Below are 25,496 nucleotides of genomic sequence, written 5' to 3'. Positions count from 1 at the left end.
TCTCTGACCAGCCTGTCCCCAAATTCCCGTTCCCCAACCCACGTTTTCTCCACGGCTCAGTGAGGGTTCAGTGGCTGAATCGCTTTGGTTCAAACCCAAATCCTTGTCCCTGCGTGTCCCTCCTCTCCCATCCTGCTCACTTGTTTCAGGATGTTCTGCTCCCGCATGAGTTTCTGCCTCTCCCGGTTGGGTTTGGTCACCATGATGTCCAACACATTCTGCCCGTTGTTGGGAACGTCGCTGACGAAAAACACCAGGTCCTCCAGCAGCTGGATCACAAACCTGCAAAGCGGGCAGCACGCAACATCATTATCGGCAGCAGGTGCATCCATGCCACCTGGGACCTCAGCAACGGGAGGGTTAATAACCAGAGAGCAGCCTAGAACCGCTCCTAGTCTCCAAACTAACCCCCAACATTGGGTGGTTCATACAAAACAAATGAGACCCAAGCTGGGTTTTGAGGAACTTACGCAGTGTACAGAACATGTATCAGGTCTCTGTGCAGGAGAGAATTTAACCCCCATAATGTCCATGGGGAAGTTATTCCCTAACCTCTTAGAGCTTGGTTTATGCCCTGAAGCATGAGGGTTTAGACCCCTTATAAATTGTGCAGAATCAGAAAAAGAATTAGATAAGTTCCTGGAGGATAGGTCCATCAATGGCTATTAGCCAAGATGGTCACGGATGCAACCCCATGCTCTGGGCGTCCCTAGCCTTTGACTGCCAGAAGCTGGGAATAGGCGACAGGGGCTGGATCCCTTGATCATTACCTGTTCCGTTCATTCCCTCTGGGGCATCTGGCATTGGCCACTGTTGGCAGACAGGTTACTGGGCTAGGTTGGCAGACAGGTTACTTTGGTCTGACCCAGTCTGGCCATTCTTATGTTCTCATGTGTATTCAAACTAAAGTACATAAAGAATTTGGCTTGGACAGCAGGACTAATATCCTCACACTTGTGAGGAGTCAAGAGTTTGATCATCATGATGGTCATAACCCTGCTTCTCTTCCACAAGTCAAAGCCCTTCAGCCAAGTCTCTGGCACGCCGTAGCCCAAGGGACTCAGCTTGTCTTCTGGTGGAGGGGTGGCAAAAGGGAAGTGGCTCAGTCTATTTGCGTCACCGTATCACTGTGTTTTGCTTAGGAAATGCCAAGAACCCACCCACCTATAAATAAACACCACAACTAACTAACCCGGTCCTATCACAGGGCCATCTCCCAGCTCCTAATTTATTTCTCTTGTTGCAAAGGAGGGGCTGGCACAGGCCCGACACACACAATCTGATTTCCTTGCTGCGTCCCTGGGGAGGAGCAGGCTTGTAATCAGGCCACTGGCAGGGAAGTGCAATGGCGCTGGCACAATGCTCTAGGCTGAGAGCCATGCTATGCCATGAGTAACAGAGATACGGCCCGGCCCATGGACTCTGCCCTGCTGCCCCCTGCACCAGAGGACATGCTGCATTCTAGCAGTAGGACTGCATGCTTCCTTGCTTATTGTAGGCTGGATATCCAGCCTGGCCCTTTCCCCCGCACATCCCTAGTGACCATTTGCTCAGGATACAGGGGCGTGGGGAAGGGGGAGGCCTGGCCACAGGTAGGGGTGATTGGATCAGCTGAGGGAGAGAGGCCTGGCTGGGGGGGCTGGCCAGTGTTGGGGACTGAGACGCCTAGCTGGGGGTGAACTCAGTTGGAATGGAGACTAGGGAGCCTGCCTGGAGGACCCACCTAACTGACTTCCACCAAGTTACGCCCCCAGAGTGTCCATTTGGTACTGAAGGCAGAGGAAGATCTCTGGCACCCTAACTCTACCCCCTAACTCGGTGCTCACTGCCTCACCCCTGCACCCAGAGTGACTCTGCTCTCCTCCCATAGGCATCAGGGAGGCAATGGCCTCACCCCTGTATCCGGCGTGACCAAACTGTGATCCAAGTGGAAATCAGGCTTTCCTGAGTTTCACCAAAATCCACAGGGCTCAGCACACTGGAGCTTCCGATGCTCCCCGAGACTCATCGAATGCAATGTTCAAAAGTCACCATGTTACAGACAGGCAGAGAGATGCCTTCGAGTTTAGCGTGGGCCTGGCTTTGCTTGGTCAATGGTCAGAAGCATGGCTGGGTTTGTTACCTGCGGTCATTCTGGCTGATGAAGCCCTTGTTCATCTTCTCCACCACGTTGGCCAGCATGGAGCTGGCATCGTTGGCAAAATCCAGGTCCCGGATTTCTGACACTGGCACAGAGACAATGGCGAAAGCTTCTTTGTCCTCCTTGGTCGGGCAGGTGCCGAGCTGAAAGAGAGAACCCCGTGTCACCCCTCACCAAAACCCACTTCAGCTCCAGCGAGAGCATCTGCTGCAGGGTCAGACACACAGGGGCACCTTCTCAACACTTTACCCACTACAACACTGGGCTCCAGGTACAACCCCTCCCCTCCGCATTGCTATTTACCACTACCACCACAGTACCTTTACTACAACCATGGTGGGATGAATGAGCCACCCTACCCCGTCCCTACCTCACAGCTACTATCAGCTATTGCATTGGACAGATGAGTTGGGTTCTAGGCTGCTTTGGCTGGGTTCTAGGTTCATTTGGTCCTCCTGATGATGCTCAAGAACCCACAGGGACACGAACTCTGAATTCTAAGAGCTCATTAGACCCTGCAGCCAAGCTGTGACCAAGCGTGGGACGTACCATGAGACGAATGGGTCTCTCTTCATCGATGTCAATGGGCACGTCAGTGCTCTGGATCCAAGTGTTCGTACAGAGGTGGCGCAGCCTCACGTAGGAGTTCCTGAAATCGGTACAATGAAGGTTCCGTGTTCCTATCACGCTTTCCATCCAGAAAGGCCCGGAAGCACTTTCTAGATGTGCAGATGGGAATCACGTCAAACCTTCCAGTGCTGAAATGCAGCCACCTCTGGGGTGGGACACGACAGTCATTCTGCACCAGTTCCTGCAGGGGAATTAGGGGAATCGACACAGTCACCCAAGCAGGAATTGGGCCAGGACCCCATGGTGGCATTACTGGTTTTCCAACACACAGCAACTCCAGCCATGCAGCTCCCACCAGTGTGCTGGCTCAGCACTGACTCGGACAGAACAGGGCCACTTACACTTTTCCTTAGAGGTCCCCCCCATGCAAGAGTGGACCAGGTTTCAGTGCTAGGCTTTCAGGTTGTGTGACTGCTACTCCATGTTCCCTTCCTTGACCCCAAATCTTCCCCCCTTCTGAAGCAGCCCAACCTCCATGAGACTGCGCCGACTGAACTGGTGAGGTTTCACAGTGGGCCCGGGCATTCCCGCGTACCGAGGGACGAAGGAATCCGTCTTCTGCAACGTGGTAGGGTCCAACTCAAAGAGGGAGGCAATGTCATTCCCGTGGGGCACGGCCACCAGCCGGTATTTGATCTTCTCCCCCGTTTTCCTCCGGCTGGAGCGAATGGTCCCATCCTGCAGCAAGGGAAGCAGCTGTGGAGCGTGGTACCAAGCGGTTGGATGCGGTACCAAGCTCCCCCACACACGCGTACTCTAGAGGGAAGGCAGGTCATTCTCGAGACACAGCAGAAGCTCCTAAGAACCTGGACTGGGGCCTTGCAGCATGGAAACACATGAGAAGAGGGTTGGCATGCACCAGTGGACCTACAGGAACAACTCCACCTTCCCGAAGACACTTGGTAAACAGGGTAAAAGAACCCCTCTTCCACAGGGCTAGGAAGTTGTCTCTCTTCTACCACCACCTTATCTGCATGCCCTTCCAGCACGCTCTGGGCTGTGCGAACCCTCCAGGCTGTTTGATTCCAACCAGATGTAATAACACCTGCCGGTGGTGCACTTGGGACACTTGGCCAGTGTGCTACATGGAGATGCCTCATAGAACAGGTACATTGAGCAAGGCAGCCTTCCAGCACTGCCAGGAGCATCACATCCACTAGAGCACGATGCCCCTCCAGTGTCACCCTGAGCACATGCTGCTGCGGTTTCCCTGAATGTAACTGCACCTGCTCCCTCCCTAGCTAGGTCAATGGCCCGTTCTGTTACGGTGCCAATTCTCTGTGTTCTCAAAAACCAGCAGAGTCTAAGTGGATGAGCAAGGAAATTACTTCCAGGCCCAGAGAGCAGCAGCCGCTCAGCCACTAGCCAAGCAGAACACATCTCAGAGCTCACCATGGGCGCAGACTTGGGATCGGCGGCATCTCCTTTGTAACCTGGGTTTTCCTACAAAGTGAAAAAAATATTAAACAAACAACACCACAAACACGCAAGTTGGGCCATTGACTCTGACCCTTTTAAATTCCAAGCAAGGGGGTTTGTCACCTGCTCTTTCTTCCACTGACTTCAATGGAGACATGTCAGATAAGTCTTTCTTGGATGTCTCGCTCTAAAATATAGGTTCTAGCCTTCACCGCACAATATGGGCTCAAGGCAGAAATAGATGACATTTTCTGGCCTGTGTTATGGAGGAGGTCAGACTAGGTTGGTGGTTTTCAACCTGTGGTCCATGGACCCCTGGGGATCCACAGACTCCGTCTTAGATTTCCAAAGGGGTCTGCACCTCCATTTGACATTTTTTAGTGGTCCACAAAGTTTAAAAGGTTGAAAACCACTGGAGTAGATCTGATCATTCTGGCCCTGAAATGTTCGAATGTCCTAGAGGACAAGCAAGAGCTGAATTTTCTCAGGAGTCAGAAAAATATCGTTAAGCACGGCCGGCCAAATTCCTTTTTATCAAAGCAACGGGGTGCGGTGAAAGGATTGACTGTAAAGCTTGGCCTGGGATGAGCAAATAAAGGACAGCTCAGCCTGCTGGGCTGTGCATGCCGCAGGCCATGCGGAAAGGGAGAACGTGAAGAGCAAGTTTGACAAGTGCGTGCCAGCTCTGGGGGCTTTTCTGCTGGGCATATCCTAGCATGGCCAATGGGCAAACAGCAATGTTGTTCATGGCTCCAGTCCCAAGACTTGGATTCTCTGCCGCCTATAAGCAAGGAGGAACTGGAAGGGAGCTGCAGACCCTCCCATCAGCCCGGGCAAGGAGCCTCCCAGGCAAAAGAGTCTCAAAGCTTCCCATAAACTAGATTAAGGTCAGTTTCCGCCCCAAGGGAAATGTGCAGGGCCTCCATGCAGAATGTGGCCCTGCGGAGAGCGGTCGCAGCTCTGCATTACAGGCAAGATTGCAGCCCCTTTGCAAGGGATGGCAAGACCTCAACGGCAGCAGAAGCCAGCCATGTCCATTCAGCCCCCTCTGATGCTCTTACCTCCGCAGCCAGGTAGTTCCCAGTGGCGAGATGCTTGAAGCGGTACAGGCTGTTCCAGTGCCCGGCTCCACCTCGGCAGGGATCATGATGGACCACCTGAAAGGCACGTGGGGAAAGAAAGGGGTTAGGGTGCTAGCCTGGGACTTGGGAGACCATGCTGAATTCCCTGCTCCAGCATAGACCTTGGGAAGTCACTTAGCCTCTCTGTGCCTCAGTTCCCCACCTGTAAAATGGGGATAACTGCCCTGCCCTGCCTTGCAGGGGCGCTTTGAGGGGAAATGCATGAAAGGGAGTGAGGTGCTCAGAGCCCAAGTACCTAGAATAGCTCTGTGGTGGGTCAGGTGCGGTGGATGTGTCGGGTACACCCCAGGGCGGACATGGCTTCCAGCAGGCGACAGAAACAATTCGAACCCTCTAGGCGGTCATGGGGTACATCCCAGGCTCTGCTTTGGGCCTATTGTTAGCTCTGTGAAGCGATTAACCGCCCCTTTTCAGTGGGCAGTGCCGCAGCCACCGGGCTATGGCTGCGTTGCTAAGGGGCAGCGTTTGACGATCAGCCCACGCAGAGCGTCTAGGCCTGAAACGTACAGAAACAGCCATTCAGTTTGTCAAAGCATCCACGACGAGAGCATGAACTCGGCAAACCACAGAGTCACCTGCCAGACTCCAGCCTGATGCTACCCCGGCCTGGGTCGCCAGCAGGGCTGGAAGCTGGGACCGTCTGCACCAAAACACACCCCCCTCTCCTCTACCACCTTAGCTGCCATCAGCTGTCTGCAGTAGTAGGCTGTTATCCTCTGTGCACACCAGCCACTAGAGAGAGCACTGACACACTCTTCTGCAAACGTGCTCCCCCTGGCGCTCACCTCGACTTCCCACAGTGCATTGGAGCTGGTGGCAGATGTGGCAGACTGCCTCAGGGTGGTGCGGAGGAAGACGTGGATTTTGGCCTTGTACTCCTCGCAGGTGAGAAACTTCTCCTGCTCGGCATGGAACAGCCTCACCACATCCCCCTGCCAACCAGGGACACAGAGAGGAGGTTACGAGGGAGGTACCCATAAGACACATGCACAGCGATGGCACCTTTTGATCTGCCGGTTCCGTGGACATCCCTTCCCTAAGCTTCAGAGACAATACATGCACGCATGGGCCAATCAGGCCCAACTGCCTTTTTGCAGGGCTGTCGTCCTGCAGAGAGTCTGGGATTCAGGCAGCCTCAAGCTTATACCGGTGGCATGCTCAGCAGGGCAATCGCATCCATACTGCCCCTCACCATTTCCTCCCCCCTTCACTAGTGGCGTGATGGGTGAAATTGCAGGTTTTCCGTCTTAAAGGAGCAGAGCGTTACTCCCTGTGTTGGTACAGACTGGCAAAGAAAATTCAGATTGATAGTCACAGGGGCTGGGCTGTCTCTCCCACCATGTTTGTACAGCGCCTAGCACAATGGAATCCCTATCCAGCAGCTCTGGCATGAAGAACGGATGCTCATTCATTACCCCTTTCAGCACTTCCTCCATGTGGTCCCGGAACTGCATGAACAGGTTGATTTTCCAGCTGGTGTTGCAATTGACTGAGTTCACCTGGGGAAAAAAGAGAGAGAAAGATCAAGATGCTAGTGATGGGCCTGAAACAAAACAGATTGGTTCCAAAACAAGTGCTAAAGAAGTTCAGATCCAGACTCGAGCATCGTGACTACTAGCCCTCCCACAGAATCCCTACAGAGGACTCGAACCCTTCCCTCCTCCCTGTTCTTGGTACCTCTTTGCAGCCGGCATTGTCGGCGAGCTCGTAGTTGCTGGCGTGCAGTGGCTGCCCGGCGTTCACAGGGTTCAGGATCACTTTGTCTCCCACGACTACCTGGGGAGGAGAATTAGAGAGAGGGGGGTGAGAGCATGAACAAGAGGACTCTGCAGAGGGATGAGCCTGGGCACGCTGCCTACATGTCTCTTTCGTGGTTGCTGATGTGGAAGTCTTGCCCCTGAGCATGGTCCTGCCGCCCTCTGGATCCGCCATCAGTCCCCATCACCTTTATTTTGAAAGCCTCTCTCAACTCACTGGGATCTGCAACTGGGATGCAGAAAAGAGACTCTCCCTATCTGGGAACGCGCCATCAGCATTGTTGCACGAACAGGCTGGCCTTTGGGGGGCGGGCTGAGAAACAGGGCGTGTCCCCTCTGCCCCACCCTCATCTGCTTGAGAGTGACAGTTGAGTCCCTGAATCCTAGAGGACACTGAATTGCTCCACTACCCCCCAATCCATCCTGTAGCGGACCTGAGCTGAAGCAGCAGGAGGGAGCATGGCGTAGTGGTCAGGGCTGGAGACCAGGAGTGAGGACTCCTGGATTCTATCCCTGGCTCTGCCACTCACCTTGGGCAGGCCACTTACCCCTCACTGCCTCAGTTTCCCCAGCTGCCACACAGATCACCGAGTACAACCCCCAACCCTGGAGCCTTCCCGCCTCAGTTTCCACCTCCCCACCATACTCACATTATCCCCATTGCTCCTCAGTTTCCAGAAAGGCTGGATGAACAGCCAGGAGCCCTCGTTGCCCGTAGCATCCAGCGTCACCCTCATGGCGTTCTTCTCCAGCAGGGCGGGGAGACGTTTGTTCACCGTCAGGTACTTGTTACTCTTCATATGGAGAAGCTGGAAAGCCAAACACAGTAGCATCCCCAGTCCCTTCTACGGCACCTTAGCCCAGGCGGGGAATTAGGGAGACCCTGCATGGTGACGCCAGGCAGCACAGGCTGGGAGCGAGAGAAACCTACAGCAGCCTCCTTTATATCCAATACTGCAGAGCCCCGTCTCTTCTCCACCACAGGGACAATGCACGAAGAAGGCCTGGTCTGCCCACATTGCCTTTGGCTTTTGCCTGGTCCTCCAGCTTGGCTTGCTGCCTTGGTTCTGTGCATCACCCCAAGGCTTAAGTTATAGGGTGGCCCGAGGCTTTCAGGTCTCATGAAGCTGAGTAGTTGTACGCCAAAATCTAACCTGCCAGCAGCAGCCCTCAAACAAAGGTAACTGCCAGGTGACAAACAAACAAACACTGGGTCCCGTGGGTGCAGGGCCAAGGCATTGTACGTTCCTTCGGCAGCCAAAGCAATTGTTTTACTTGCCTGCTAATACTCGCCTGCACCCTCACTTCCTGCACAAGCAGACTGGACCAGGCTACTGTTACAGAAGCCATAGCACTGCATAGGGCCCCCTGCGTTCAAAGGGATGCGTTTCCAGCTGCTCCTTCAATGGAGCCCACCGATGGGCGAGAATTTACTCCAGTGCTTTGTCACATCCCGGTGCACCCATCCACTAACCCACAACCTGCAGGGTCTTAGCAATTCACCACCAGCCACCCAAACCCCTTCACATCTAACAGGCAGAAAGCTGTCCAGTCTCTGGCTGGGAACGGACCAATCTTTAGCTGCACCCCAGCTGGGGACTGAATCTGGATACTGATGGTTCACTGGGTCTACACTGCAATAAAACACCCTCCATTAGCTATTGCCTAGATGCTCCTTCTAAAACGAACTCTTGAGTTCACAGGAGAAGCAACCAGACAGCTATGTAGGTGGCTTCAGTCTCTATTCCTGGACGTCCAGGGAGGAGATAAGGGGCCATGCTGCGAGCTATAGCCCAGAGCTGCCGGCGACGCTGAGCCCAAGGGAGGGGAGCGCTCATGGCCAATACCTGGATGACGCTGCCGTACTTCACCACGTCCCCGTGCACCTTCTTATTCTCCGTATCGTTCTGCTTTTGCTCCATCTGCGCCGCATGCTGTCCGCAAAACACAGAGCAGGGCCCAGTGAGCTGCAGCCGCCTCCCGTTAGGGCGTGTGGGGGAGGAGCACGGGGTAACGAAGGAAGCTTCACACCAGCCACAGGAGGAGGCCGGGCATGCGATCTGCTTCTGGATCCCCTCCCCCTCGACGGCCACGGGCAAGCTCCCAGGCTTGGGGCCACGTTTCATAAAGCGGCCTCGGTGTCTGGGTGCTCGACCTGAGACAACTCGGAGTGGCCAGAGCAGCTCTGCTTGAAGGCGGTGGGAGCCGTGGGTGCTCAGCAGCTCTGAGAATCAGGGCTTAGGGGACTCCAACTGGACACCCAGAAACCGATGCACCCCAAATCAGAGGGCGCCTTGGAAAAAAGTGGGCCCCAGTCTTCTGGGCAGGTTGGCCCCAGGTCTTACTGTGAACATGAAAACAAGGGAGCAAGTGCCTTTGTACGGGACTGTGCAAACTGCCTCCACTTGAAACCCTGCTAGTGCTAGAAGGCCCCAGGATTCGGGAGGTCCCCAGCAGTTACCAAGGCCAGCTCTCCTCGAAATACTGGCAGTTACTGCACACAGGAGGCTGCATGTTCTGACTCGCCAGCTGGAGAAAGAGATGGCCACGTAGTAACCAGGAAGCTGGGAGGAAAATGCTGGAGTGGCCAACTGCCCGCTCTGAGATGCCCTGGAATAGGCCAGCCAGACTGTCTCCCCAAAACCACGTGTTATCCATGCCTCTGCGTGGTGCGTTTAACAGGAAAGTTGTTGCTGTTGAATATATGGAGTGAGAAATGAATTCTCCCTCAGGGCATATTTATAAGGGGTATTGGGGTACGACTACATCAGCAGTGTCTCTCCTGGATTGAATGCCAGGCTGTCAAACTGTCCAGCCCGGGGCAGCTTACAGGACCTATGTATGCCCTAGGGCTACCAGTTAGCCAAGATTGTTTTAGCAGAGGCTATGCTTACAGCTGGTGTTTTGAGGAGTGAAAGGTCCCTAACTTATGGCTATGAAGTCTATGCAGATGACTCACAGCCAACATCCATAAAGTTCTGGGTAACCAGGGATTGCTACAGGGTGATTTTGCGGGTGGTTCATTGGGTTCAAGACACACTCCATTGAATTCTTGCAACTGCAGCAGAGTAAAGGGGATGGGAGAACCCGTGCCTTTCCCATCTACTCTTCTATTCCTAAACCAGTTTGCATAACACCGTCAGCCCAGAGGGTCTCCACCTTCTCCCCGGATCATTCAGGAGACAGGGGAAATGAATGTTGGTGAGATTGCTGTTCACATCGGTATCCTCCTGGCAAAGGACAGGAAGGAAGCTGGGGGAAGGGGAAAAGGAGCCCTGAGCTGCTGAGAATGGAACAGACAGAAGATCCAGGGCTGGAAACCTCCCTTGCCATGAGTCAGTCCCTTAAAAGCAAAAGTTGAAAACAATTACCCAAGTAGGCAGGGCCACAACTGCAAATTGGCCTTGGCAGACGCTGCTGCTTTCAGGCTGCTTCACTGACAATTAAAAGCTCTTTAAAACATTGCTGCTATTTTTCTTTAATTAATCCCTAATCCCTCGGAATCTCTGGATAAACATTTGCTTCTGTTGCCACTCCAGTGATGGGGGAGCGGGAGCCTGAGCATGCCCGGTTTGGACGGGACCCCGGGGCTCAGCAGGAACCAGGGCTGCAAAAAGGAACTGTAAGGAAAATAAGCAGATGTCCACACCCAGCAGCCCCCAGGGTGGGTTTACAGGCAGCTTGGAAAAGAGCAACCCATTGAAACGGGTCCAGGGATGCAAGAAAGAGAAAAAGTATAACCCATTGCACCAGCACTGCTTCTGAGAGCTCATTGTCTGCAGCAGTGTGTGGCACTAAATCCAATTTCCAATCCCCCACCCCCGCCCCATGAAGCCCAGGCTGTTCAGATCTGGGGGTCTGGCTCCAGTGTGTCTCAAATGCAAAGAGCTCCCAGATGGGAAAGGAGTTTGATGCTCCCAACTGGTTTCTTACAAAGTATTTGTCCTAGTCACAAAACCACCAGGTGAGACTGAAGCCTGGTCAACGCTAGACAATTAGGTCCATTTAACAATGTTGGTCAGGGGTGTGAAAAATTCACACACACTCCCCGGAGTAGTGTAGTTAAACAGACCTAAATCCCTGTGTAGGCAGCGCTAAATTGATGGAAGAATTCTTCCATCAACCTAGCTACTGCCCCTCGGAGAGGAAGATTAGCTATGCTGACAGGAAGTAGCATCTACACTGAAGAGCTGCAGTGGCGCAGCTGTAGTGTTTTAAGTGTGGGCAAGCCCTGACAGCAGCCTCTTCTGGAGGGGGGTATCAGTAGGGAGGTGACAAGTCTTCACTGAGGAGCATCTGCTGTGGGGAGGGAGATAGTGGGACTGGAATAGCAGGAAGCTGCAGGGCAGGATGCGGGGAGCATCCGCACAGCTGCAGAAGGGAAATCGTGCATAGCACCTGTCTGTGCCTCACATCTCTCGTTGCGACTACCAAACTGAGACGCTTATAAATACTAAATTCCTCAAAAACCTCCACGAAAAGAGGAACAAAAGGCAATCTATATCTATATCTATATCTGGCAACTAAACTTAGCACATTTCAGACCGCTGCAGACAGAACGCCAGGCCTGGATTTCCGCTCTTTATTTCTGGGCTGCTACTATTTCAGGAAATTATTTCCTCTGGTTGAAAGATGGTTTAAAGCTAGTTGGGGACTTGGATAAATACAACCTTGAATGCCAGCTCTGTCCTGGAATCTACAGGGGGCTTCAACCTGGAGCCAGTGCGGGTAGTACATTGCATAAAACTCCTTCCTCATCCAGGGGATAACTACTGGCTTACAAATATAGGTGTACATTTTAATATGGTGTACACACACACACACACACACACAATGCTGAGAGGGCATAAGGGGCAGAGCACGAAGTTGTATAAGTTCTTCGGTACTAAATGAGATCAGGACTCAAATCAGAAACATTTAACAGAGGACATCACACACACACACACACACAGTCTGCCAGTGCTCTCACTATATGCAGTTGCTAATTTGCTTCCATTAATGGCAAGCATATCTGTTGATATTAGAAGTTGTTTTCTAACCCACGCAGGAAAAGAGAGGGTGCCTGTACACGAGGTAATATTATCAGCACAGATGAAGCAGAATATAGCGATCATCTCTTGATGTCTTCAAATCAAGAGTGGATGCCTTTCTGGAAGATGCACTTTAGTGAAACGCAAGGTACTGGATTCAATACAGGTATAACTGGGTGAAATTCTCTGGCCTTTGTTACACAGGAGGTCAGACTAGATGATCTAATGGTCCCTTCTGGTCTTAAACAAAAAAAAAAACAAAAAAAATCTTTTAATCCTCATAAATTTACAAAGTCATTTAAGAAAACTGGCAACAGTTAGCGGGGATCTTATCCAAAGTCAACAGCAGTCTGACTTCTGTGGGCTTAGGATCAGTCCTATTTGCAGTATTTCCCAGGTTGCTTAGATCCTAATAGAGTCGGGGCAACCTTATGCATCTCAGAGAGCCCTGCTATATTTCAAGGGCAGCCCCTGCCAGCCATGGGCTGCCGTAAGTGGACCTGCCGTCACTAAGGTTCTCTCAACAGTTCGGCCACCTACTGCGAGGATTGTCGCCTGGAATTTCACCGGCGCCCACTGGCCGAGCTCGCCTCACCTGGAGTTTCTGCAGCAGCACCATGTCAGCAATCTTGTCCTTGTCCTGCTTGGTTTGCTTGGCCTTCCAGTACTGCTTCTGGGCAGAGTAGCGGTTCATGGGACACACTTTGAAAAGACAGTCTAGAATGACAGAAGGCCAAAGGGTTACAGTGCATCACTCTAGGGACGTGCTCAGTTCAGTCAGTGGCATATCCTCTATAGGGACCTACATCTGTGGCTGGACAGTGTGGGAATAAGGCTAGTCACGTTCAAAGCCTGTAGAGACACTGTCCCCATTTCAGGACTGCTGAGCAAAGACCCTGATCTTGCAATGAGTTAAGGGCACTCCATTCCATTTCCAGAGGCCACGCCCTCAGCTGGTGAAAGTCAGTGGGACGGTGGCAATTTACACCAGCTGAGTATCTTGGCCTCAGCTTCACATCTGATAAGTATAAAGGAGAGGTCCTCAACCAGGGGTACACGTAGACCTGGAGGTACACAGAGATCTTCCAGGGGTACATCAACTCATCAACAGATTTGCCTAGTTTTACAACAGGCTACATAAAAAGCACTAGCAAAGCCAGTACAAACTAACATTTCATACGGACAATGACTTGTTTATACTGCTCTGTATACTATACACTGAAATGTAAGGACAATATTTATATTCCAACTGATTTATTTTATAATGATATGGTAAAAATAAGAAAGTCAGCAATTTTTCAGTACTAGTGTGCTGTGACTCTTTTGTATTTTCATGTCCAAATTTCTAAGTAGATTTTAAATGAAGTGAAACTTGGGGATACGCAAGACAAATCAGACTCCCAAAAAGGACACAGTCCTCTGGAAAGGTTGAGAGTCACTGGCGAGATGACTCAGTCGTTTAACCTGCTCCCCGACTTTCAGATCTATTTGCTCTCATCAGAAATTACTACACAAACTGGTAAGTTTTTCAACCTGGGTGTTCTGCAGTGATAGTCCAGGTACAGGCTGTGACAGATACAGCAATCTCTTGCATTTCCTTGGGCAGACCTTATTGAGATTAACTCTCTTTGGGGTACGTTGAATTAAATGCAAAGTTTCTGTATTAACGTGGGCCGGGATTGTAGGTAACCTCTCTAGGGGGGAGATGTAATGTGAGGTCTGAGAGTTCAAAGGACTATATTGAAAATGTGCAAGACAAGAATGGACTTTTGGGACAATAACTTAAGTGGATTTCCTGGGGAATACCTCAGGGGAGGTGAATGCAAATTCCCCTACTCTGATTATGCTCAAAACCTGCCTTTGGAAGGGACACCCTGAGAACAGGGTCATTGTCTGCTGATTGATCTTGTCTCCAGAACCAGGTAAAGACCCAAGCTGTATAAAGAAATGGCTGAACTGCCCCGCCTGGTTCTGGTACTGATTCTGAGACAGTTATGAATCCAAAACCATGGGGAACACTCAGTTGTGGGCTTTGAAGGACTGACACCGACTGGAGCCTGAGGTTGGAGCTGGGGTGACCTCTGCTAAGCTTATTAGCACATATACAGCTACTTTTATTGTTTTTAATACGTTTTTCTCTGTGATGCTTTCACCTTAAGAATAAATGTGCTTGCTTAGCAAGAGCTGTGTGGTAACTTATAACTGTAGGCAATGCACTGGGAAGGCAAAGTGCAGACGTAGGGCCTTTTAGCCAGTCTGGCTTGCTAGGGATATCACAGAATAGGCAGGGAACTGCACAGCCAGTCAGGAGAGAGGGAGACACGGGTCTCTACCTAAGAGAGGTGACATGTGGGAGATGAAACCTTTAAGCTGGTGCCCTTGGTGGACCATGGAGGGGGAACACAGATTCGGTTTCCCTAAAACTTTGATGCTTGCCTCAAACAGGTCACTGTGCACATACGTACTTATCTGCACACAGTTACTACCTCTTCTGACTGTGCCAAAAACGTGGTCTGCACACATGCTGAGCCAAGTCAAACACCAAAGACGAGATGTTGTTTACAGCAGTGCAATCTAGAGTAGCTCCTTTCTATTATGTGGAGTCACGCAGAACTTACCCTGGTGAAACTGACAACAAAATCCAGCCCAAAGGTTTAGATTCCAGCCCAAAGATTTAGACGTGCAGCCCCCATAACAAAGACCATATGTGAAATGTTCTAAACAATTGGGTTCTTTCCCTCTGTTGTATTTGGAATAAAGTACAAGAGAAACTGGCAGTAAAGCTAGAAAAAACACAGTTAAGACGATCAAGTCAACTGTTCTCTGAATTCACCAGGAAATCCCCCAGGATTCTGAGTGACTGAGCATTCGGTCCATGAAATGCAGCTTCAAAGTGCATCCTCTCTCTTCAGCTGGGTATACCGTGCAGGAAGAACACCCGAACACAGAAACAGTGGGAATTTTTTACTCCTTTAGCAGGTGTCAAAGTGTGACAAAGTCATGCAACAAGCTGGCTTAGTGTAAGTGCAATATTGCTCTCTGGTGAATACTCACAGAGAGGATAATAGATTTACTATTGGTACCAGTTGCTATGAAAATGTCTTTAAGTTCATTAGGTAAAGGCCTGTGTTTCAGGAGCCAAAGCTCAAGGGGTCTGACCCTGGCTCCCCAAATGTGTGAATTATCTGACAACATTAGATAGATAGATAGATCCCAAGAGAGGTGTGATTGATCCATTATAGCCTCCCCACTCCCGCTATGCTGTTCAGTGTTAAGAGGCTTTTTTGTGGGGGAAGGGACCATGCAATGACCCAGACACCCTACTTCGTGATTTGTGAATTGAGAAGTGAGGTCATACCCCTGGAACACAGCCTCAGAGACTGCATTTTTGATCAGGATCAGAAGGGGCTGGAGGAGGAAGAGATCACAGGCCTCAATCTTCCTACTTGCTCCTGAAATAGCAGCCCAGAAACTTCAGACAGAAGAAGAAAAAAAAAATCATTTTCAATCCTTGGCTCCCGTCCTGAGTTGCTGGTGAGCATGTATTTATTTACCTGGGAGTGACAAACGAACAGGCACAGGGCACAGTTCTCTGTGCCTCTGGAGGGAGGCTAGGTTTCAGGTTTCATTTCACAGGTCTGTTTGCTAATGGCATATCCCACGCCAAGGAACCCTTGTGATGCTATACTACTAGAATGAGACTCCAGGGTGGCTCTATCCTGTCCTCATGATGGCTACTGGGTCTAAGACTGGCCCCAAATACCACTCTAAGGGAGATGGCCAGGGAATCTCGGAGTCCAGATCAAAGGGCTGGGTTGCTGCCTCCTACAAGGACCTGGAGTTAAATTGGTGGTTTCCTACAGTCCCCCATAATGTGGTGGTTATAACAGGGTTACTGAGAGAAAGACTCAATCAGCCCGCACCAGCTTCTACCCAAGGATTTCAGAGCGCTTTCATTACTTTGTTAATGAGAGGTTTCAGAGTAGCAGCCGTGTTAGTCTGTATTCGCAAAAAGAAAAGGAGTACTTGTGGCACCTTAGAGACTAACAAATTTATTTGAGCATAAGCTTTCGTGAGCTACAGCTCATGTAGCTCACGAAAGCTTATGCTCTAATAAATTTGTTAGTCTCTAAGGTGCCACAAGTACTCCTTTTCTTTTTGTTAATGAGGTTGCAAAGGAGCCTGGTGAGGTAGGCACCGAGACAGTACGGCTATTAAGAGATGGATCCAAATCAAAGCCCTGGATCCAAACTGCTCCTCAACCTCAGGGGATTTTCAATCAAGAGCTGAGCATTAGACCTGGCCGGGAACATTTTTGCAAAAATGGTTTTGGGTCAAAAAATGCCAATTTACCGAGACCAAAACCATTCACCAAACTGTCAGTGCTTCCCAAGGGGTCAAAAAAAAAAAATCCAATTTTCCAGTGGAAAACAGGTTTATGTTTTGAAATTAAACTTATACTAAAAAAAGTTTTAAAAAGAAAAAAGAAAAAGTCAAAATAGGAACAAACATTTTGATTGACCCAAACAAACAAAGAAAGAAGTTTTTCAGTTTGTGACTATTTGAGATTTCAACTTTCCATCCCGATTTGAGATGGGCAAAACTCTTGAAAATATTCCTAGGCCAGGAAAAGTGTTTCCCACCAGCTCTCCTGAACATGGCAGCTCATACCCATCTTAGTATTATCCCCATTTTGCAGACAGGGACATCAAAGCCGAGAGATACAGTGACTTGCGCACTATCATGCGGAAACCAGAAAGCCTGTAGCAAAGGCAGGATTTGAAGCCTTGTGTTTGACTCCCAGCCCTGTGATCTAACCACTGTTCCACCCACCAACCGACTGGGAGTGAAGAGTTAATGGTGGCAGGCTGGGGGAAGCTCTTAGCCAGCATTATGTTAGTTTCACCACTGCCCTCCACTGCACTCCTTAGAGCAAACCCAGGGCAGCACACATGTGCTCTCAAGTAGATCATGGCAGGGGTTAAACTGAACTGAATTTAAACACCTGGAGAAACCCCCTGCGGAGCAGAAACCAGAATCTTCCAGTCCAAAGGTTGAGCACAGGAGAGAATACATTGCTGAAATTTTTCAGGCCTTGCCAATCCAGCGAGGTGCTGAGCCCCTGCAGGATGCTGAGTGTGCATAGCACCTGACAGGCAGCACACAGCACCGGGCAGAATCATGCCCCACATGTCCTTGTTCCATATACTCACACCCAGCAATTACGCCGTCTGTTACACCCCACACAAAAGTCCCTTAAAAAAAAAAAAAAAAAAAAAAAAAAAAAACCACACACAAACACCGTCATCTGCCCAACACCATGGAGGAATTAAATGCCTGGCTTGCTGTCTCCCAACATGCCTCAACGTGGGGCCGTGCCTCTCACAGGAACCTGGGGGGGGAGGGAGAACCACAAAAAAGCAAGCAAACAGGACCCACCAGGCTTGGTTCAGAACGATGTGTAGTGCCTGGGCTGGCCAGGGCAACACAGCTGAACTCTGCCTTTCTAGCCTCGGGGCAGCTAGAGGGAGAGACTCCCAAGGTATTTTTCAAACCATTGGCCAGACTCTCACTTGCATGACAGCCTCTTTAGGCCACTCTGGCAGCAGCAAGGAGTCTTAAAGGGGGCAGAGTAGCAGCCGTGTTAGTCTGTATTCGCAAAAAGAAAAGGAGTACTTGTGGCACCTTAGAGACTAACAAATTTATTAGAGCATAAGCTTTCGTGAGCTACAGCTCACTTCATCGGATGCCTAGAAAAGGAGTACTTGTGGCACCTTAGAGACTAACAAATTTATTAGAGCATAAGCTTTCGTGAGCTACAGCTCACTTCATCGGATGCCAATAGGCATCCGATGAAGTGAGCTGTAGCTCACGAAAGCTTATGCTCTAATAAATTTGTTAGTCTCTAAGGTGCCACAAGTACTCCTTTTCTTTTTAAAGGGGGCAGAAACACCTCTCCGAGAATCCCCATGTGGTGTAAGGGCTCTATAAAAGCACTGCACCCCAACACAGGGTTTGGATCAGTGCATGGCCGGAATGCACTGCTTTATGGCTACTCTCCGCTTCCTGGGGCCCATATGGGAAGCAGGGCATCATTTAGAGCAGAGGTTCTCAGCTTTTCCAGGCTACTGTACCCCTTTCAGGAGTCTGATTTGTCTTGCGCACCCCCAACTTTCACCTCACTTTAAAACTATTTGCTTACAAAATCAGACATAAAAATACAAAAAAGTGTCACAGCCGCTAGTACTGAAACATTGCTGACTTTCTCACGTTTACCATATAATTATACAATAAATCGATTGGAATATAAATATTGTACTTACATTTCAGCGTATAGTATATAGAGCCGTATAAACAAGTCATTGTCTGTATGAAATTTTAGTTTGTACTAACTTTGCAAGAGCTTTTTATGTAGCCTGTTGTAAAACTAGGCAAATGTCTGGGATGGGTTGATGTACCCCCTGGAAGGCCACGTGTACTTGCACCCCTGGTTCAGAATCACTGAGTTAGAGCAGCCCTGAGGTTATTCTAACTTACACCAGGTAGGGCCCTGCACAGCCACAGAAGGCAGAGAATGCAAAGAGGGCTTGAAGTCACCTTAAGCCCCCCTTTGTCCCTTGCCCAAGAGTGACAATGGATTAACACACAATCAGGATCATTGTTTGTTTTTTTCCCCCTCCTCCTTCACAGTGAAATGTATTTACAACAGATCAAAAGGGACTGCTACTTTCCTAGCCATTATAACAAGGGGCTGAACACTATAGTCTGATTCCTTGTGAAGTAGAAAAGGGCTGGGCCAGAACGGAACCTTCAAAGTCTGGAAGAGTTTGGATCCAGGGTTTTGATCCACGCCCATCTCTACGGAGCGAGATTCTCCTGGCCGTTAGGACAAGGAACCATGACTCCTTAACTGCTTGCACAGGTTTTACCATGATCACCTTAGGCTGCTCCCATCCAAGTCAAAGACAAGAGTACCACTGGCATCAGGAGAGCAGGATGGTGCCCTGGGGCTGCATAAAGCTTGCAGGCTTTTGCTCTGAGTGTCAAATGCATGCCACCTCAGGATGGCAAAGCAGAACCACATACTTGCAAGGTCTGTTCCACCTTGAAAGCTCACCAAAGTCACAGGACACAAGGTTTTGGAGGGCGTGGGGGGGGGGGAAGAGGAGGAGAGGAGCTTTTGTTCCCATTCCGCATCTTTCCATGCCCAAAGCACAACTGCTCACTTTTACTCTGGGTCCGAGCAAGGGAAACTAAGTGAGGACCAGAGTAAAACCTGCACGTGAGAAGACAGAGAAAGAGAGAGAGAAAAAGTGAATGTGTGTGTCCCAGATCACACTCAATCAACCCAAACACACAAAATGGCAGCTGCCCTGCAGCAGAAAGCAATGCAGGTCGCTTTTTATTTCAACTGGATACAAGGAGAAACTCCTACAGCAACATGTAATGATAGCTGTGGAACTCACTGCTATAAGATACTATTAAAGCAAACAGCTAAGATTTGAAAGAAGATTATGCACACAGCAAAGTTACCGTAGCAAGGATAAAAGAGACGCAAACAACCACCACAATCATCATCAAGACTATAACCTGCAACTAGGGAAATTTTTTCTCCCCCGGGACACTGTGGTATTGCTCCATATCTGCATTGCTTGCAGTAAAAAAAGGAGTACTTGTGGCACCTTAGAGACTAACAAATTTATTTGAGCATAAGCTTTCGTGAGCTACAGCTCGCTTCATCGGATGCATTTGGTGGAAAATACAGTGAGGAGATTTATATACACACACACACACACACACACACACACAGAGAACATGAAACAATGGCCTTTTGGTATGATGTCCATCTGTTTGCATTTGGAGAGGAAGATGATATCTGTCTGTATCTGTACGAGTTTTTTCATGATTGACAGATTTCCACTCTATACGGCTAAATTACATCATACCAAAAGGCCATTGTTTCATGTTCTCTGTGTGTGTGTATATAAATCTCCCCACTGTATTTTCCACCAAATGCATCCGATGAAGTGAGCTGTAGCTCACGAAAGCTTATGCTCAAATAAATTTGTTAGTCTCTAAGGTGCCACAAGTACTCCTTTTCTTTTTGCGAATACAGACTAACATGGCTGCTACTCTGAAACATTGCTTGCAGTGTACACCATGCTGTAGAAAGAGTGTTTGGTGTATTCTGCATCTGGACTACACCATCTAATCAAATTAAAACAGAAGCTCCTTGGAGTAGGGACTGCTGCTTTCTTTATATTTTGCACAGCGCCAAGCGCCCCAGGTGCATGCCATAAACACTAATAATGCCCAAGGAGGTGTACTTTAGGGGAGGCGTGTTTATACCTTTCTCAGATGCATTTGGTTCGGTTTTTGAACCATCCCAGCACTGCTCTCTGGCAGCCTCAGGGGTTAGCAGGGGGTGATGGGAGGTGCACAATTTCCACAGACATGGGCAAAATGGGAAATGTTTGCATTAATTATTATTTGTAGGTAGTGTTGTTGTAGCCATGTCGATCCCAGCATATTAGAGAGACAAGGTGGGTGAGGTAATAGCTTTTATTGGACCAACTTCTGATGGTGAAAGAGACGAGCTTTTGAGCTACACAAAACTCTTCTTCAGGTCTGGAAAAGGTTTGGAGAGTGTCACAGCTAAATACAAGATCAAACAGATAGTTAAGTGTAAAAGTAGTTAGCACATATTCTAAAGGTCCCTTCAAGGTGAAGTGGCCGGTTAACACCCCTGCAGTCATAGGAGGGTTAAAGGGTTAAAAGAGGGGGGTTAATGGGTTGTTGTAATAAGCCCTAAATCCTGTGTCTTCATTCAGACCTTGATTTTCAGTGTCTAGTAAAGTTACGAATTTAAGCTCCCAGGCTCGTCTTTTGAAAGTGTCATGCAGGTTTCCTTAGAGGATGACTGAGAGGTCAGATATAGAGTGATCACTTTGTGGAAAAAAAAAAAAAAAAAAAAAGTCTTCACCCACAGGTGATACGAGATAACTGGCTCTGTGGATGAGGGGAAAGCAGTGGACCTGTTGTTCCTTGACTTTAGCAAAGCTTTTGACACGGTCTACCACAGTATTCTTGCCAGCAAGTTAAAGAAGTATGGGCTGGATGAATGGACTATAAGGTGGATAGAAAGTTGGCTAGATTGTCGGGCTCAACGGGTAGTGATCAATGGCTCCATGTCTAGTTGGCAGCTGGTATCAAGTGGAGTGCCCCAATGGTCGGTCCTCGGGCCGGTTTTGTTCAATATCTTCATAAATGATCTGGAGGATGGTGTGGATTGCACCCTCAACAAGTTTGCAGATGATACTAAACTGGAAGGAGAGGTAGATATGCTGGAGGGTAGGGATAGGTTACAGAGGGCCCTAGACAAATTAGAGGATTGGGCCAAAAGAAATCTGATGAGGTTCAACAAGGACAAATGCAGAGTCCTGCACTCAGGACGGAAGAATCCCATGCACCACTACAGACTAGGGACCGAATGGCTCGGCAGCAGTTCTGCAGAAAAGGACCTAGGGGGTTACAGTGGACAAGAAGCTGGATATGAGTCAACAGTGTGCTCTTGTTGCCAAGAGGGCCAATGGCATTTTGGGATGTATAAGTAGGGGCATTGCCAGCAGATCGAGGGACGTGATCGTTCCCCTCTATTTGACATTGGTGAGGCTCATCTGGAGTACTGTGTCCAGTTTTGGGCCCCACACTACAAGATGGATGTGGAAAAATTGGAAAGAGTCCAGCGGAGGGCAACAAAAATGATTAGGGGACTGGAACACAGGACTTATGAGGAGAGGCTGAGGGAACTGGGGTTGTTTAGTCTGCGGAAGAGAAGAATGAGGGGGGATTTGATAGCTGCTTTAACTACCTGAAAGGGGGTTCCAAAGAGGATGGATCTAGACTGTTCTCAGTGGTAGCAGATGACAGAACAAGGACTAATGGTCTCAAGTTGCAGCGGGGGAGGTTTAGGTTGGATATTAGGGAAAAAAATTTTTCAGTAGGAGGGTGGTGAAATCTCCATCCTTAGAAGTTTTTAAGGTCAGGCTTGACAAAGCCCTGACTGGGATGATTTAGTTAGGGATTGGTCTTGCTTTGAGCAGGGGGTTGGACTAGATGACCTCCTGAGGTCCCTTCCAACCCTGATATTCTATGAATACAGTGTTTTTGTCTTTCCTGGAGAAGTTCATTCAAGAGCGTATTGATGGTTTGGTTTCACCCACATCGTGGTGGGCATTGATCATTGTAGATATGTTTGCAGGTTTTGCACCTGTTGCTCTGGTAGGGTCTGGTGCCACTTTGAGTTGGTGTGTCCTGTGGGGAGCTTGCTTCAAATGATGAGCTTAGAGAGGTTGGGGGGGGAGGGTTTGGGTTTTTTTTGTTTTTTTTTTTTTTTGAAGGCCAGAAGAGGGGGTTCAGGAAAGATTTTTTTCAGGATGGGGTCCCCATCAAGTTTGAGCTGTAGTCATTTGATGATAATCCATATGGGTTCCAGCGTGTGGTGGTAAGTGACAATGAGGGGTGTGCAGTCAGAGGACGGTTTATTTCTGTATTGAAGCAGTTTCTCTCAGGGTATTTGGGTGGCCCATTCCATGATGTGATCTACTTTTCTGGCAGAGTGTCCTTGTTTGGTGAAGGTGGTTTTAAGTGTGTTAAGATGCATATCCCAGACTTTCTCTTTGGAGCATGTTCTGTGGTCTCTGAGTGCCTGGCTGTAGATAACAATTTTCTTGGTGTGCTTGGGGTAGTTACTGGATCTGGGAAGGTAGGTGTGCTGATCCAGAGTCTCTTGCATATTGTTGTCTGGAGGGTTCCATTGCTGACACTGATCACTGTGCCCAGGAAGTTGATGCTAGCGTGGAAGTGTTCCAGAGAGAGTTTAATAAATGGATGATGGTTGTTGAAGTTGTGGTGGATATCTAGAAGGGCGTTTAAGTCGTCTGTCCAGAAGATGAAAATATCACTGGTGTCTCTCAGGTATGCCATTGGTTTGGTGAGGCATTTGTCCAGAAATTCTTCTTCAAGGTGGCCCATGAAGACGTTGGCATATTGGGGAGCCGTCCTAGTATGTTGTTCCTGTGGTTTGGACAATGTGTTTGCTGTTGAAGGTAAAATTGTTATGGGTGAGGACGAAATGGATGAGTGTGGTGATGTGTTTGGGGTGGATATCTGAGGGTTGTCCATTGTCTTGTAAATATTTGGGGCAGGGAGCTATGCTGTCATTGTGAGGGATGTTGGTGGATAGGGAAGTGACAGCTGTGGAGGTTGTTAATGTTGTGGAGTTCATGGAAGAAGTCGGTTGTGCTGTGGAGAAAGCTGGCCCTTTGTGTACCGAGTGGTTTCAGGATGGTTTCTAGGAGTCCCGATATTTCTTCAGTAAATGTCATGGCCAACTATGATGGATCTGCCTGGGTTCCCCTGTATCTTGGGAAGCACGTAGAAGGTCCCTGGGGTGGTTTAATGGGGAATGAGTTGGTAGGTCTTGGAGTTGTTTGGGGAAGGATTTGATGATATCCTTAAATTCCTGGGTAAATTGTGGTGTGGAGTTGTCTTTGAATTCTTTATTGTCAGAGTAGCAGCCGTATTAGTCTGTATTCGCAAAAAAAAAAAAAAAAAAGGAGTACTTGTGGCACCTTCGAGAATGCATCCGATGAAGTAAGCTGTAACTCACGAAAGCTTGTGCTCAAATAAATTTGTTAGTCTCTAAGGCGCCGCAAGTACTCCTTTTCTTTATAGTAGGTGGTGTCAGAAGGCCTCGTTTATGTAGTTATTACAGTTGAGGACTATGATGGTGCCCCCTTTGTCTGCTGGGTTGATCGTTATCTGGTGGTTAGATTTCAGGGACTGTATAGCTGGCCTCTCAGCAGTGGAGAGACTATGCCAGATGCGATGTTTGTTAAGGGACTTCACTTTTTTTTTTTCCTGAAGCAATCAATCAGTGTAATGAACAAGACTGTGGTTTCATCCGCTCTGTGGTGTCAAGTCAGACAATTCTTTTTTCTCGTGATTACCAGTGGGAATGTGGCAATTGTGAGTGGCGTCAGCACTGTTGTGAAAGAATTCTTTGAGGTGGGGTTGGCGGAAGGATTCTTCCAGTTCTCCACTTGTTAGCGTGGTCTCAGGTTCTGTGATGTGGCAGAAGTTCAGCCCCTGAGAGAGTACAGCTACTTCAGCTCCAGTTAGGGGCAGTCTGGATAAACTGATGATGTTTGAGTGTCGTGCCGTTAATGATTATTTAACATTTATACTGCGGTCGCACCTGGAGTTCCACCAAGTCGAGGCCCCACTGCACTAGGCACTGTACGTACAGGTCGTAACAGGATCACATCTTCCAAGCCCAACGCAAGCATCTGCAAGACCTCCTGGCTGTCCTCCTTTAAACCCTCTTCTCTGCTGTAGTGCCTCCAATCAGCTTGGCAATGGGGGTGCCGTGACTTCTGCCTTCACTGCTCCTTGTGCTTCCTCTGTCGGTCCGTCTGCATCTACCGGTCATCTCCTGCTCGGTTCTTAGATTGGAAGCTTCTGGAAGCAGGGCCTCGCATTTTTGTTCCGTGTCTGTACAGCACCAAGCACAAAGGGGTCTGGGCCATGACTGGGACCCCTAGGAACTACCCTACAAGACAAGTAATAGTGTCTGCTTCTGTGTGAGAGGGAAAGCAGCCCCGGAAAGCCCAATTCCTTCAAGAGCAATATGGCTGAGCTTGCGGTGCCTTGAAGGCCAGGTCCAAGGAGGGAGTTGAAGATCTCAGGGGCTGAGAATCCCTGCTCACTCGCCTTATCACCTCTGCTTACACCACAGAGAGCAGCGGAGCTGTGACCCAAAGGAGTGAAGAGGAAGAGAGAGAGTCCATTGCTCTCCTCAGCTCACAGGCTCAGGGGCTGGAAGAACTGGGTAAGAGACCCAACTCTTGACCCAAGTCCAAAGCCTGAGAGGAGCTGGCAGCTGAGGGTGCTCAGTGGGCCTCTCCGGATTGGACACGGAGGGGCTAGAAATGGAAGGTGTGCAGGAAAGAGAGAGGAAAGTTCTGGCTTCACCAGCCCATTTCCACAAGCCAGGAGCCGCCCTGCCCCTCACTTGATTCATCACCTTTTCCATTTGGATCAGGACTCCAGAAAGCCAGCTCACAAAGGGAACTCTGCAGTGGCTGCGTCTCGCTGAGAATGGGAAACAACGACGGAGGCTTGCACCAGGATGGGGTGGGGCGGCTGGAGCATGACAGCCGAGGATGGATGGGGATTTAACGCATCTCCCTAAATCCTGCCTGCCTCATCAAAGAGCAGCTTAATCTCTCCCTGGGAGGCGCAGTGAAGCAGAGCAAGCACTAGGCCTCTGGCACAGTTAGTTCCTAGAGCCAAAAACCCTGCCACAGCACAGTTG

General features: G+C 49.4%; 1 protein-coding gene across 6 annotated transcripts in view; it reads right to left on the bottom strand.

Annotated features, from left to right (window-relative positions):
* ITPR3 (inositol 1,4,5-trisphosphate receptor type 3) overlaps nt 1-25,496 on the bottom strand; it is a 97,824-nt gene that overhangs the window by 40,863 nt on the left and 31,465 nt on the right. For 4 of the 6 annotated variants that reach the window (XR_006276439.1, XM_043500286.1, XM_043500284.1 and 1 more), the window contains exons 3-14: nt 12,714-12,835; nt 8,936-9,022; nt 7,739-7,897; nt 7,009-7,107; nt 6,747-6,830; nt 6,117-6,263; nt 5,251-5,346; nt 4,163-4,213; nt 3,306-3,466; nt 2,690-2,789; nt 2,123-2,283; nt 141-282 (exon numbers count right to left, since the gene is read on the bottom strand). Coding sequence is in view for 5 of the 6 variants with exons in the window: in XM_043500286.1 (XP_043356221.1) it covers nt 141-282; nt 2,123-2,283; nt 2,690-2,789; nt 3,306-3,466; nt 4,163-4,213; nt 5,251-5,346; nt 6,117-6,263; nt 6,747-6,830; nt 7,009-7,107; nt 7,739-7,897; nt 8,936-9,022; nt 12,714-12,835 (1,409 nt within the window). In the remaining variant the exon portion in view is untranslated. The remainder of the gene's footprint in view (nt 1-140; nt 283-2,122; nt 2,284-2,689; nt 2,790-3,305; nt 3,467-4,162; nt 4,214-5,250; nt 5,347-6,116; nt 6,264-6,746; nt 6,831-7,008; nt 7,108-7,738; nt 7,898-8,935; nt 9,023-12,713; nt 12,836-25,496) is intronic. The other 2 variants (XM_038379735.2, XM_038379734.2) reach the window with 1 other exon arrangement.

Source organism: Dermochelys coriacea, chromosome 21 (assembly GCF_009764565.3).
Source record: "Dermochelys coriacea isolate rDerCor1 chromosome 21, rDerCor1.pri.v4, whole genome shotgun sequence".
Classification (NCBI taxonomy): domain Eukaryota; kingdom Metazoa; phylum Chordata; order Testudines; family Dermochelyidae; genus Dermochelys; species Dermochelys coriacea.
The sequence above is the reverse complement of the archived record's forward strand: the minus strand, read 5'-3'. Positions and strand labels throughout refer to the sequence as shown.